Raw genomic sequence first — 13,538 nt, 5'->3', positions numbered from 1 at the left:
CCCTAGTACACTCCTGGTGGGAATGCAGACTAGTGAAGCCACTATGGAAAACAGTATGGAGTTTCTTCAAATAATAAAAATGGGACTGCCATTTGACCAGTGATCCCACTTTAGGAATAGATCCTATGAATCTGGAAACACCAATCAGAAAGAATATATGCATCCCTATGTTCATAGAAGCACTATTTATAATAGCTAAGATCTGGAAACAGGCCACGTGCCCATCAGCAGATGAGTGGATAAAAAAGATGTGGTACATTTACACCATGGAATACTATGAAGCTATAAAAAAAAAAGGATCTTTTACCCTTTGAGAAAGCATGGAGCAACCTGGAGAGTATTAGGCTAAGTGAAATAAGCTAGTCAGAGAAAGACAAGTATCATATGATCTCACTCATATATGGAATCTAATGAATAAAATAAACTGATGAACAATAGAGAGAAAAAAATGAAAAATAAAAAATACACTGATGAATAAAATAGAATCAGAGACACAGAAGTATGGAATAGACTAATGAATCTCAGAGGGCAGTGGGGGGAGGCAGAATAGATTAACCAAAGAACTTATATGTAAAGACAATAGTGCGGTGAAGGCCTGAGGAAGTTGAGGGGTGGTGAGGGGTGGAAAGGGGTTACTGGATGGAACAAAAGAGAACATCTGTAATACTTTCAAAAATAAAAATAAATGTTTTTTAAAAATAAGGCTTGATTTTTAATTTAGAAATCAATGTACTTTTTTTCTTGGATACTTCTTCTTCATCTCCAACTTCATCTTCAGTGACCTCAGATCCGGTGGTATATTCTTCCTCTTCTGAAAATAATGACTGTTGTTTCTGAATTAAAGAAACAATATACATCCTATTAAAAATGTAGTATTTATCACATCCCTAATGAATTTTTTCAAACACATTTATCTAAATTTATTTTCAATGAATGAGCCAAGCAGGAGCTGATAAAATGACCACTTCCTAGCACAACATTGAGGATTGCTTTACATCAAATATTTTTTTTATTTCCTTCACAGATTCTAGCAGAATGATGGGCACCTCACAGGTACTCAGTATTTGCTGAAATCGTACCTCATCACTTAACTGAATGTATGTTCCTTGATATTAAGAATAAATTAAAATATAGCCCTGGCTGGTTTAGCTCAGTGGATAGAGCGCTGGCCTGCAGGCTGAAGGGTCCTGGTTCAATTCCGGTCAAGGGCACATGCCTGGGTTGTGGGCTAGATCCCTATTGGTGGGTGCAGGAGGCAGCCGACCAATGATTCTCATCATTGATGTTTCAATCTATCTCTCCCTCTCTGAAATCAATAAAAATATATTGAAAAATAAATTAAAATATAATAATCACCAATATTAAAGTAGTCTCATAAACAAGCACATGTACACATTCTCCGGGTCAGCGGGGTCCTAGATTACTTAAAAGTATCCGTATCTGTTTCCTGTAGCTATCCACCCTACTGTCTGTCATCACTGATCCAATTCTGACTCCATTTTTGTGAATACTGATGGCAGATTTGCATAGTAATGGCAAACAGGTAAAAAAGAAAAAAAATCAACTAACCAACTAATCAAACGACCAAATAATTAGAAAGTTCCAATTACAGATTTGTTACTTTGTTCAGTGTTCTAAATGTGACATAAAAATAATTTTGAATAAGTCATTTAATAGACTTATAAATTATACAGCCAGATAATAGAATATGTGTCTGTTTTAAACAATAACATTTTTAGTAAAGTACAAAATTTTAGACACTGAAAAAGATGATAAACATTTAACTAAAATCTATAAAATAAGATGTTGATAACATTATATTAAACTAAACAGTAGCAAGAAAGAGATCTATGAAAGTGGAATAGAGTTGTTTACTTACCAGTTGCAGAGTCCAGTTTTTCAGTGATAAAAACTATAAAAAAGACAAAAGAATAAGAGATTAATAAATCTGCATATACCCAGGTTGTAGCTCCTTATTTTCATATGGATATTGTAGAAGAATTTTAAAAAGTTACAACTATAGTTCCCTTTCAGGTTGAAATATAATTTTAAATTCAGGCTGAAAATGATATATTACTATCTTTTATAACCCCTGTGTAGAGAAGATGTATATGTTTACCAAAACAAAAACCAAAAACCCAAAAGACATTTCCTAGTGTAATTTCCAAAAGAAAAGTAAATCACATGTAGACATAATATTAGTTTTTTTTAACTATTTCAATCACTTTTTAATGTTTATATTTTTATAAATTAAAGAACTAGATTATATATGAATATTCAAGAAATCTAATTTGCTATTTTGTATACAGTTCAGAAATAAATGTTAATGATTGAACACTTATAGCCAGCTAGAATTTATAACCTCTTTCATAGGGAGTATTTCACTTTCTCAAGTGAAGCCACCTCGACCGACATGAAGGCAGAAAGCTCACCAGCAAACAGAGACTTCCTGGCTGTTAGCAACAGGAATCAAAGCTTTCTGGTCATATTTCAGTTTTAAAATTTTGGAAAAACTAAATGCACTCCTGATTACAATTTTTTTTAAAAAAGCATTTCTTACCAAAAAGTTTATAGGACTAGGAGAGGACAAAATATACCATTCATACTATCTTCATTTATCAAATCATTATTTACCCATAATAAAAACCCTGAAGGCCATGTTATATTTTTCCCCCAAATTAAAGTCGATTAGTTATTAATTCTTTGAGGACAACGAATGTCCCCTATTATCCTTATAATCCTTTTAACTCAGCATAATACCGTGGTATGATCAGGTAGTCAGTAAATACTTATAACTAAAAATTTCAACTTCAATTTAAACTGATCAGGTTTCTGTCAAAGATAAATGTCATCAATTGTTTATATAAATAAAGAATAAGTGAAACAAGCTACTCACAGCATTGAGCTCCCCACTTTTGGGGCCCCGTGGTGTATTTGGCTCCAGTAAAATATCACAGTCCAGACCCTTCTCATCATAGGGACCAAACCCAGAATCACTAGGAAGAAAAAGACATTTAATGGAGAAGTGTTCAATTTTTAAAGAATTTAAATGCAAATGATACCTGTTTAATTGCAAGTGTTTTATAAATTGCTCTTTAGAAGTATAGTTCTTTAGTATAAGGTATGCCACTTTAACTTTTACATTTCTTTATTCACCTAGAGATTCCCCTACGGAAATCACTCCATACAGAAATCACACCATTGCTCTCCAGGCATCATACTTGCCAGGTGGTGAAATGGGCTCCTATAATGGGTACTGGCCTGAGAACAGCCTTTATTTAAGGGTCCTCCTACCCTCAACCTGACAGCCTGCTGTAGTTGTAAGATGATGGAAGTAACTGTAGAAATTACTGACTTCAAGGAGCTCAAATTTATGCAAAGATAACCTCAACCATCAACTATTTTTCCAGTTGTGTCAATCAAGCATTGAGGATGAGCTTAAGTAACTTGGGAAAAGAAAAAAAAACCCTCAAAAATTGGATCCTAACCTTTCAATCACCAAGGACTCCTTTTACTAGTTTTTCCACCTCTGGACCGCCAATATTCTGAGTGCTTTTCCTATCAAATAAACACCTGCTTGCTCTTATTGTAAGCTAACATATAATTCCAGTTAAGCTTTCAGAAATACTGTAAACTATTTGAGGACTGATATTAGTGATTGGGGAAGCATAGGTGGATAAAAGATTCTGAGATGGACTCCCTGAATAAATATGCAGTATAGCATCCCTCTCCCACCCCACCCCACCCCACCCCACCCCCTACCTCACCTGACTGTATCTTTAGAAAAAGGCACAACAATGACATCTCTGTGTTTGTGCAGATCCTCCAGTATTCTAGCAGTTGGATAGGACAGCGAACTTCCACCTTCACCTTGATCATGAAGAGCAACTATGTGGTCCCTCACTTTACAACCCTGTTGTACAAGAGACATGAAATTGGAAAGGCTGGTTCATTATAGACACATTCCTTTAAAGATGACTATATGTTTTTGTTGTTGTTCATTCTCACCTGAGGATATTTTTTCCATTGCTTTTCAGAGAGAGTGAAAGGGAGGGAGGGAGGGAGGGGAAGGGAAAGGGGGAGGGAGATAGAGATAGAGATAGAGATAGAGAGAGAGATGTCTCTCTCACATCCACTGGTGGTCTCCTGCATGCACCTAAACCGGGGTCTGGGAGAGAACCATTGACCAGGAATTGAACCCAGGATCCTTCAGTTAGAGGGCTGATACTCTAACCACTTACCCACACTGGCCAAGGCATACATTTTTGTTCTTCTTTGTCTGGTCATATCAACCATTTTAGCATTTCTCAAGAAAGAGCATGAGACATAAATGTACATCTGAAGAGTATCCAAGAGCATTCATGTAACCACCACCCACATTAAGAAATAGAGTATCTGCAACACTCCAGGAGTCCCCATGGGCCCATTCTCCAAGGGTCCATACCTGCCTCTTTTCTCCCAAAAGATAACCTCTATCCTGGCTTTTATAAGTACTTACTTCTTGGTATTTTTTTTTTGAATTTTTTGTGAGTTTATTTGAGCCAAACTTACTTCTTGTTTTCATCCATTACCACGTAAGGATGGATCCCTAAATACTATCATTTAATTTTATCTCAGTTGTTTGGTTCAACATTATGTTTTTATGATTCAACCATGTTATTGCATGTAACTAACATTTACTTTAATGTACAGTATTCCTTTATATGAATATACACACATTTATTTATTCTACAGTTGATAGATGGGTTGTTTCCAGTTTGGAGCTATTACAAATAATACTATTACGAACATTCTTTTACATGTTTCCTGGCACGTAAGTGCTAATATGTACTAAAATCTATAACTCTCAGCAGTGTATGAGAATTCTTATTACTCTATATCCTCACTAACAATTGGTGAGACATTTTTAGTCATTCTAATGAGTATGCAGTGGTATCTCTATTGTGATTTTTATTTGCCTTTCCCCAATTACTATTTTTTAAAATATATTTTTTATTGATTTCAGAGAGGGAGAGGGAGAGATAGAAACATCAATGACGAGAGAGAATTATTGATGTGCTGCCTCCTGCATGCTCCTCACTGGGGACCAAGCCCACAACCCAGGCATATGCCCTTGACCGGAATCGAACCTGGGACCCTTTGGTCTGTAGGCCGACATTCTCTCCACTAAGCCAAACGGGCTAGGGCCCCAATTACTATTGAGGTTGAGTTCCTCTCATGTTTACTAGACAACAAAAAAGAACTTTGTTGTATGAGTTTCTGTTGTCTTTTTCTTTTTTTTTTTTTTTTTTTTAAAAATATATTTTATTGATTTTTTACAGAGAGGAAAGGAGAGAGATAGAGAGTCAGAAACATCGATGAGAGAGAAACATCGACCAGCTACCTCCTGCACATCTCCCACTGGGGATGTGCCCGCAACCCAGACACATGCCCTTGACCGGAATCGAACCTGGGACCCTTCAGTCCGCAGGCCGACGCTCTATCCGCTGAGCCAAACCGGTTTCGGCATCTGTTGTCTTTTTCTTATGAATTTGTAAGAGTAATGAAAAAAATCTTAATATGAACCTTTAATGGAGATGTGTTGCTAAATTCTGCTCCCACCTGTGAGTTTTTCTACTACTTTCAGTTTATTTAATGTAGTTGATGTACCTGAATTTAAAATCTCTTCCTTCATGGCATTACCTTTTAATAGCTTTATTAGTTTCCCTTCCACATATAGGTCTTTTTTTTAATAGTTTAGGCTAGAATCTAATTTTATTTTTCCCCCATATGGATATCTCAATGTCACAGCACCTCTTATTGGAAAGTCTATCCTTTGCCTACTGTTCTGTAATGACACCTATGTCAGTCAAGTATTCAGTGGCTCTCAGTACTTTATTCTTTTCTATTGGTCCATTAGTCTATTCTTCATCAGGATCACCCTGTTTTTTTTAAAATATATATATACTAGAGGCCCGATGCACGAAATTTGTGCAAGAGTAGGCCTTCCTTCCCCCGGCTGCTGGCACCAGCTTCCCTCTGGCATCCAGGACCTGGGCTTCCCTCCAGCCGCTGGCAGGCACCTGGGACCCGGGCTTCCCTCACAGCCCCAGCTTCATCTGGAAGGTCGTCCAGTCTAATTAGCATATTACGCTTTTATTATTATAGATACTAGTAGCCCAGTGCATGAAATTCATGCACATTAAAAGGGAATTAATTTCCCTAACCGATTTGGCTCAGTGGATAGAGCATTGGCATGCAGACTCAAGGGTCCCAGGTTCGATTCTGGTCAAGGGCATGTACCTTGGTTGTGGGCACATCCCCAGTGGGGAGTGTGCAGGAGGCAGCTGATCAATGTTTCTCTCTCATCGATGTTTCTAACTCTCTATCCCTCTCCCTTCCTCTCTGCAAAAAATCAATAAAATATATTTTTTTAAAAAGGGAATTAATTAGCAGAGATATTTTAATATTGCTATTTGCCCTTTCTCTATAATAGAAGTGTGAAATATAAAAGGAAATTAGTAAAATGTATATGAAAACAATATATAAATTTATTAATAAATAAACAGTAACAAAAGGATATAACAACAACAGAGGCATGATATAAAAAAGACAAAAACATGATATGAAAACAACGAAAATAACAAAAACATGATATAAAAACAACAGTGATGCAAACAATGATGATAAAGTGATTAAACTTATTCTAATATCTCCCTGTACACTTTCAGAGTGCTTGACTAATTTCCCTTGTGATGAAGTACTTAGAACTTTAACTGTAAAATCACATGCTCTTCAAACTCGAGAGAAAGCAACATATAACTGACCATGTGCAAAAACGGGTTCAGGTAGGAATATGCCTACTTTGTCTAGAGTTTGTCCTTGTGATTTATCAATAGTCATCACAAATGCTGGCATCACGGGAAACTGTCGTCGAATCAATTTAAATGGGAGGTCGGTGTCAGATGGGGACACATTAATTCTTGGAATCAGAACAACCTCACCCTCTGCAGATCCTGTTAATACTTCAGCTTCGATAATGTTAGGTCATAATCTTTTGATAATAAATCTGGTACCATTACAAAGACCCCATTTACTATGAGATTTCTCAATAGCATGATGATTGCACCCACTTTCAATTTTTAAAAAAAAATATATTTTATTGATTTTTTACAGAGAGGAAGGGAGAGGGATAGAGAGTTAGAAACATCGATCAGCTGCCTCCTGAACACCCCCACTGGGGATGTGCCCACAACCAAGGTACTTGCCCTTGACCGGAATCGAACCCGGGACCCTTCAGTCCACAGGCCGATGCTCTATCCACTGAGCCAAACCAGTCAGGGCCCCACTTTCAATTTTAATTTGTGACACGGCATTCCCAAAGAAGTAATACTATTAAGAAATTCAATGGGAAAATTTTCCTTTTCAGCATCATCTGTGGAATCAATGGAATCATCACTCAAATATGTGTGAAAATCTCCATCGAGTATATCCAAATTTTCTTCATTTAATTTTTGAACATGCTCATTATTTGGACAAAGAATTGCGCGTTTAGATATATTTTTAATATCACCTATAGCAGTGGTTCTCAACCTTGGCTGCACATTAGAATCACCCAGGAATCTTTTTAAAATCCTGATTCCTGGGCCTCACCCTCCGGAAATTGTTTCTTTGTTATGGGGTGGGGCCACAACATTAGTAACAAAGAAACAGAATTTCAGGAGGATGAGGCCCAGAAATCAGGATTTTAAAAAGATTCCCAGGTGATTCTAATGTGCAGCCAAAGTTGAGAACCACTGATCTATAGATATTTCCAAAGTTAGCTTCAATAATAGATCCATTACAAATCATTTCACTTCCATGCTCTGCTCCGAGGGCGGGTTCCTGCCTGAAACCTCGCCCTCCAGGAAACAGTTGGGGGAGGGCACAGCCGTTTCCAAGACGACCGCTGCAGGACTGACTTCCTTCTGGTTGGACGCGCTTCTAGCCGTGATGTTACACCCAGGGTTTTTATATAAGTAGATTAAAACTTTATTGTGGGGAGCCACTACAGTGTTTTGGACAGGTTCAAGCCTTGGACTAATGAGAGGGCACAGTCCTCTCATTGCCACGTGCAAGTCCCAGCTTGGAGGGCAGGGCCCTCCCAGCACAATTACAGCCAACAGCTGTAGTTGTAAGCTTGAACCTATGTTCCGAACACGTGGCCCCATGTGCCTGAGTGATGTAGGCTTGATAGAGTTCAGGTGCATGTAGTTGAGTAGGATTGAAACCCAGAATATTGTAAACATCTTGGTCACGCCCTTACTTTGCCTCGTGGCATCTGCTATAAAATAAAGACATGGCTGTGGGCGTGGGCGCTGTCTCTCAGAGAAGCAGTGTCCCACCGAGACCCGGCTTTCATTCTTTGTCTGTCTTTTCTAAGCCTTTCAGCCGCCCCCACTCAAGTTCATCCTTGGCTGTGCTGGCACGGCACACTTTATAAAGATATGCCTCCACACTCCAAGGATGGGTTCCTGCCTCAAACCCCGCCCTCACCAGAAACAACTCCAGGAAACAGCTCGGGGGAGGGTGCAGCCGTTTCCAAGAAAACCCCTGCAGGACTGACTTCCTTCCGCTTGGTCGCCAGACCGGTCGTGATGTTACACCACCCAGGGTTTTTATATAAGTAGATATTTTTATTGATTTCAGAGAGGGAGAAGGAGAGAGAGATAAAAACATCAGTGATGAGAGAGAATCATCAATCAGCTGCCTCCTGCACACTGCACACCAGGATCAAGCCCGAAACCCAGGCATGTGCCCTGACCAGGAATTGAACTGTGACCTCCTGGTTCATAGCTTGACACTCCATCATTGAGCCACACTGGCTGGGCAGTATTACCCTGTCTTAAATACCAAAGCTGTATAATAGAGGCCCGGTGCACAAAATTTGTGCATGGGGACGGTCCCTAAGCCTGGCCTGTGATCAGGGCCATCTTCCCCAGCTGCCCGCAGCCAGCCCCAACCCCCACCATCATCCACCCCCAGTTTCCCATTCGCCATTGGGTGATCGGTGCCTGATTGCCAGGGGAAGGGACCAAGAAGTGGTCAGTAGTGACTGGTCCAGCTTGTTCTTGTCATTCTGCTGTTAGGGTCAACTTGCTTATTACCCTTTTATTATATAGGATAGAGGCCTGGTGCACAGGTGGGGACCGGCTGGCCTGCCCTGAAGGGGGCCCCGGATAGGGTCGGAGGGGTTCTCTGCTGGGGTATGGGGCTAGCCGGGGTGAGGGGCCACGGGGTTTGTAGGCCGGCCCTGCCCCCAATCAGGGTGGGGGTCCCCACTTGGGGGGGGCTGGCCTGGACGAGGGGCCACATGCAGTGTGCAGGCCGGCCACGACCCCAGCTATGTCAGGAAGGACATCCAGAAGACATCCGGTCTATCTGATCTAATTAGCATATTACCCTTTTATTAGTATAGACTAGAGGCCCAATACACAAAGATTCGTGCAAGAATGGGCTTTCCTTCTCCTGGCTGCCAGCACTGCCTTTGTTCTGGCCTGGAGCCGCCTTTCCACCTTCCCACGCTGCCCAGAGGCCTGGAGCGGCTGGGGTGGTGCAGAATGCCTGCGTCCCGCCCTGCCCCCAGCCACTTGGCGCCTGCATATGCAAATTAACTCGCCATCTTTGTTGGGTTAATTTGCATACTCACTCCTGATTGGCTGGTGGGCGTCACAATGGTATGGTCAATTTGCATCTTTCTCTTTTATTAGTGTAGATTTTAATATTGGGCAGAGCAAGTACTTTTCTATCTTGGTGTTCTTTGAAGTTATTTTAGCTATTCTTGATCCTCTGAGTTTCTATATACATTTTAGAATCAGGTAAGCAAAGTTCCCAATAAAACCATTAGGATATTTATTGAGATTGCATTGATCTATATAGATAAGTTTGGTGAACATTTACATCTCTACAATACTGAGTTTTCTAATCTAGGAACCTGGTACAACAATCCATTTTTTAGTTTTCTTTATTTTCTCTCAATAATGTTTTGTTTTCTCTATAGCATTCTTGCACATATTTGTTACATTTATTTCTAGGTAACCTCACTGGTTTACAGAAATACAATTGATTTAACTAAATGCCTTTTCCCCCCCTAAAAATAAATTACCTGGCAATCTTTTTAAAAAAATATTTTTATTGCCCTGCTGGCATGGCTCAGTGGTTGAGTGTCAACCTATAAACCAGGAGGTCATGGTTTGATTCCTGGTCAGGGCACATGCTCAGGTTGCAGGCTCAATCCCCAGCAGAGGGCATGCAGAAGGCAGTCAATCAATGATTCTCTCTCATCACTGATGATTCTATCTCTCCCTCCCTCTCTATACCTCTCTGAAATCAACAATATATTTTAAAAATAAATAGATCTCTCCTATCAAAACAAAATAAAACAAAAACAATAAACAAATACTCATAACCTGATTACTGATCCATCTTCTTCCTTTCCGAAATTTCCCAAAAGAGTTGGGAAATTTGAGAAAGAGTTGCCTCCATTTGTTCTTTCACTCATGTTTCAGCTCACACTAATGTGGCTTCAGGATCTGGGTAACACAAAAACAGCTCTTCACACCTCTGAATTCCCAGTCAACAAAGCCAAAACACATTTCTTTCATTATCTTACTTGACTTCTTATCAATGTTTGACATTTTGGACCATTCTCTCGTTCTTTAAACACTACTCTCTTGACTTTCATGGCAACATTCTTCATTTCCCTCTGATTATTCTGGCTATTCCTGATTATTATTCTTTGTAGCTCATGCTTCTCTAGCCATTAAATGTTAGAGTTTCTCTAGGTTCTATTGTAGGGCCTCTGATCTTGTACTCACCTATACTTTGTGGCTTCAAGCATCATTTATTTGCAAGAAGAGTTACAAATTATTATCTTCAGCCTAGCCACTCCTCTGAGAACACAAACCCATATATTTAACACTCTGACTGGTTACCTCAGAGCATCTCACATTCAAAAAAGGTCCAAAATAGAACTCTTGAGCTTCTCTCCAAACCTAATTCCCTTCTGTTTTTTCCTCTTCAGTGAATAATACCACCATCTATCAAGTAGCACAAGCATGAAACTGAGTCATCCTTCTCCCTCTATGATACAATCCATCCATCAGTTTTATGTCCTAAATAGAATTCATCTATTTCTCTTCATTGCCACTACCCTAGTCCAAGTTACCATCATCATTCTGTAAGGCTATGTAATAACTTCTTGACCCTAATTTCACTGATTATTCCTCAAGCCATTCTCCACACAACTGATATTTTCAAAAACTTGAAATGAAGAAAAAAACTCAAACATGGCTTGTGAGGTCCTGTTCGTCCATGGCCTGACATCTCCAGCATCTCCAGCTTTGTCTTGAACTGTCATGTTTTCTGTAACAAGCCTGGTTTCTTTCAGTCTCTTATATTCACTGTGCTCCTTTTGGACTTGCTGTTTTGACTAGAGGGCTCTTTCCCTTCGTCAACGAAATACCAACTCCTTAAAAAGGCATTCCTTGGCTTCAGTGGCCAGGTAAGACCAGCCTATTACAGACATTTATAACTCTGAATACTTCTTCCAACATTTCTTTGTGTGCTTTTCCCCCTTTTGATATTATTACCTGAACTGTAAAGCTTCATTAAGACAGAAACTATCTAATTTATACACTACTCTTTGTCTTGCACAGTGTGTGATACAACTTTAGTACTTTATAAATGTGGGAGACGGGGAGAGATAAAAGTAGGTGAATAGTCGTGAGTATGGGAAATACAGAGTTTATTCTAGTATTGTTATCTATTAATTATTGTATTATTTTTCATACAAAAACTGTAAACTTACTTTAGCCCCACCCTGTATTTGTTGTATGGAGGATGATAAGGAGCTTTAGGTTCCTTTCAGCACTCATGAAATTTAATTACATAAGATTTTCAAAAGTGTTAATGATCAAGGACTCTAACCTATGGCAATACTCATGTATTGTACCAAGATGCATGTGCAAGGATGCTCATTGCAATACCGTAATACCATCAATCCTTTACCTTTACCTTTGTAAACTGAGTAGGATCAAACCGAAGGACCTTCTGGTTACAGCAGGGATAAATTCCAGTGCCCACAGTACTAAGTGAACTGGCTGCAGGAGGATAAATCACCGCTTCTGAGTGATACTGACAATGTGAAAATTCTGTGCAGAGGAAAACCTAAATAAAAGAAAAATATAAAATCAATTATTATTCCCACATTGAAATTTACATCTCAAAAATACTTTAATCAAGATCACATACTGTATGTTCCCTTTACATAAAAAGTACAGAAGTATCAAATCTCTGGAGACACAAAGTAGATTTGTGGTTGCCTGAGGTTGGAGATAAGATTGGGGAGTGGCAGCAAATGGACACAAGCAATCTTTTGGGGGTAATGGGAATGTACTGAAATTGGATGGTGGTGATGGTTACACAACTCTAAATTTACTAAAATGTATACTTAAAATGAATGAATTTTATGGCATATAATTATACCTCAATAAAATTATTAAAAAGAAAAACCAAGAACACTTTACTCAAAATTCAGATGAATTAATTGATCTTGATGTACATCTAATTTTACAATAGCCAATCATATAAAAAGTTTCCAGTGAAAATAATGAAATAAAATTTTGCCTTGATTATTCTTTGCATTTTAAGATAAATATTTAACATTAGTATTAATGAAAACAATGGAGTAACTTTGAATCATTGGTAAAGAAACATCAAGGTTTAATTATAAAATAAACTGTTTTTTAAAAAGTAATAAACTGTTAGAATTACATTTACTATACAATCCAGATATGTTTATAAGTTGATAAAAATAATTTAAAGAAAATAACAAAACTAATCATTTTAAGCGCTGATCTTTATTTTTGTTGTTAATCCTTACCCAATGATATTTTTCCATTGATTTTTGTTTATTTTATATTATTTTTTGATCATATATTTATATATGTATTTTATTGATTTCAGAGAGGAAGGGAGAGGGAGAAAGAGGTAGAAATATCAATGATGAGCATCATTGATTGGCTGCCTCCTGCACGTCCCCCACTGGGGATCGAGCCTGCAACCTGGGCATGTGCCCTTGATTGAAATCGAACCCAGGATTCTTCAGTCTGCAGGCTGACGCTCTATCCACTGAGCCAAACCAGCTAGGGCTCCATTGATTTTTAGAGAGAGTGGAACAAAGAGGGGGAGACAGAGAGAGAAACATTGATGTGAGAGAGACACATTGATTGGTTGCCTCCCACACGTACCCCAACCAGGGCCAGGGATCGAGCCTACAACTGAGGTACATGCCCTTGACCAGAATTGAACCTGGAACCCTTTAGTCCACAGGCCAGCCAGCACTCTGTTCACTGAGACAAACTGGCTAGGGTTTAGCACTGATCTTGAACACAAAGGCAAAAAAGGATAATCTATAATTCAGAATACTTACTTGTTAGTTCTAGTTGATTTTCAAACAATTTTTAATTAAAATTTTTTGAGTCTGATAAAAGCTATAAGGCATACACTCATACACAAAG

At 38.7% G+C, this 13,538-nt stretch overlaps 1 protein-coding gene across 5 annotated transcripts in view; it reads right to left on the bottom strand.

The window, feature by feature from the left end:
* The window catches only part of SANBR (SANT and BTB domain regulator of CSR), a 56,390-nt gene that overhangs the window by 12,907 nt on the left and 29,945 nt on the right, over window positions 1–13,538 (bottom strand). For all 5 annotated transcript variants that reach the window (XM_070429289.1, XM_070429286.1, XM_070429290.1 and 2 more), the window contains 5 exons: window positions 12,034–12,186; window positions 3,768–3,913; window positions 2,897–2,996; window positions 1,880–1,912; window positions 734–833 (listed from right to left, as the gene is read on the bottom strand). In XM_070429289.1, coding sequence (XP_070285390.1) covers window positions 734–833; window positions 1,880–1,912; window positions 2,897–2,996; window positions 3,768–3,913; window positions 12,034–12,186 — 532 coding nt within the window. The remainder of the gene's footprint in view (window positions 1–733; window positions 834–1,879; window positions 1,913–2,896; window positions 2,997–3,767; window positions 3,914–12,033; window positions 12,187–13,538) is intronic.

Source organism: Myotis yumanensis, unplaced genomic scaffold, assembly GCF_028538775.1.
Source record: "Myotis yumanensis isolate MYYU_CA2020_CCGP unplaced genomic scaffold, mMyoYum1.0.hap1 SCAF_11, whole genome shotgun sequence".
NCBI classification, from domain to species: Eukaryota; Metazoa; Chordata; class Mammalia; order Chiroptera; family Vespertilionidae; genus Myotis; species Myotis yumanensis.
This window is presented reverse-complemented; position numbering and strand designations above follow the sequence as displayed.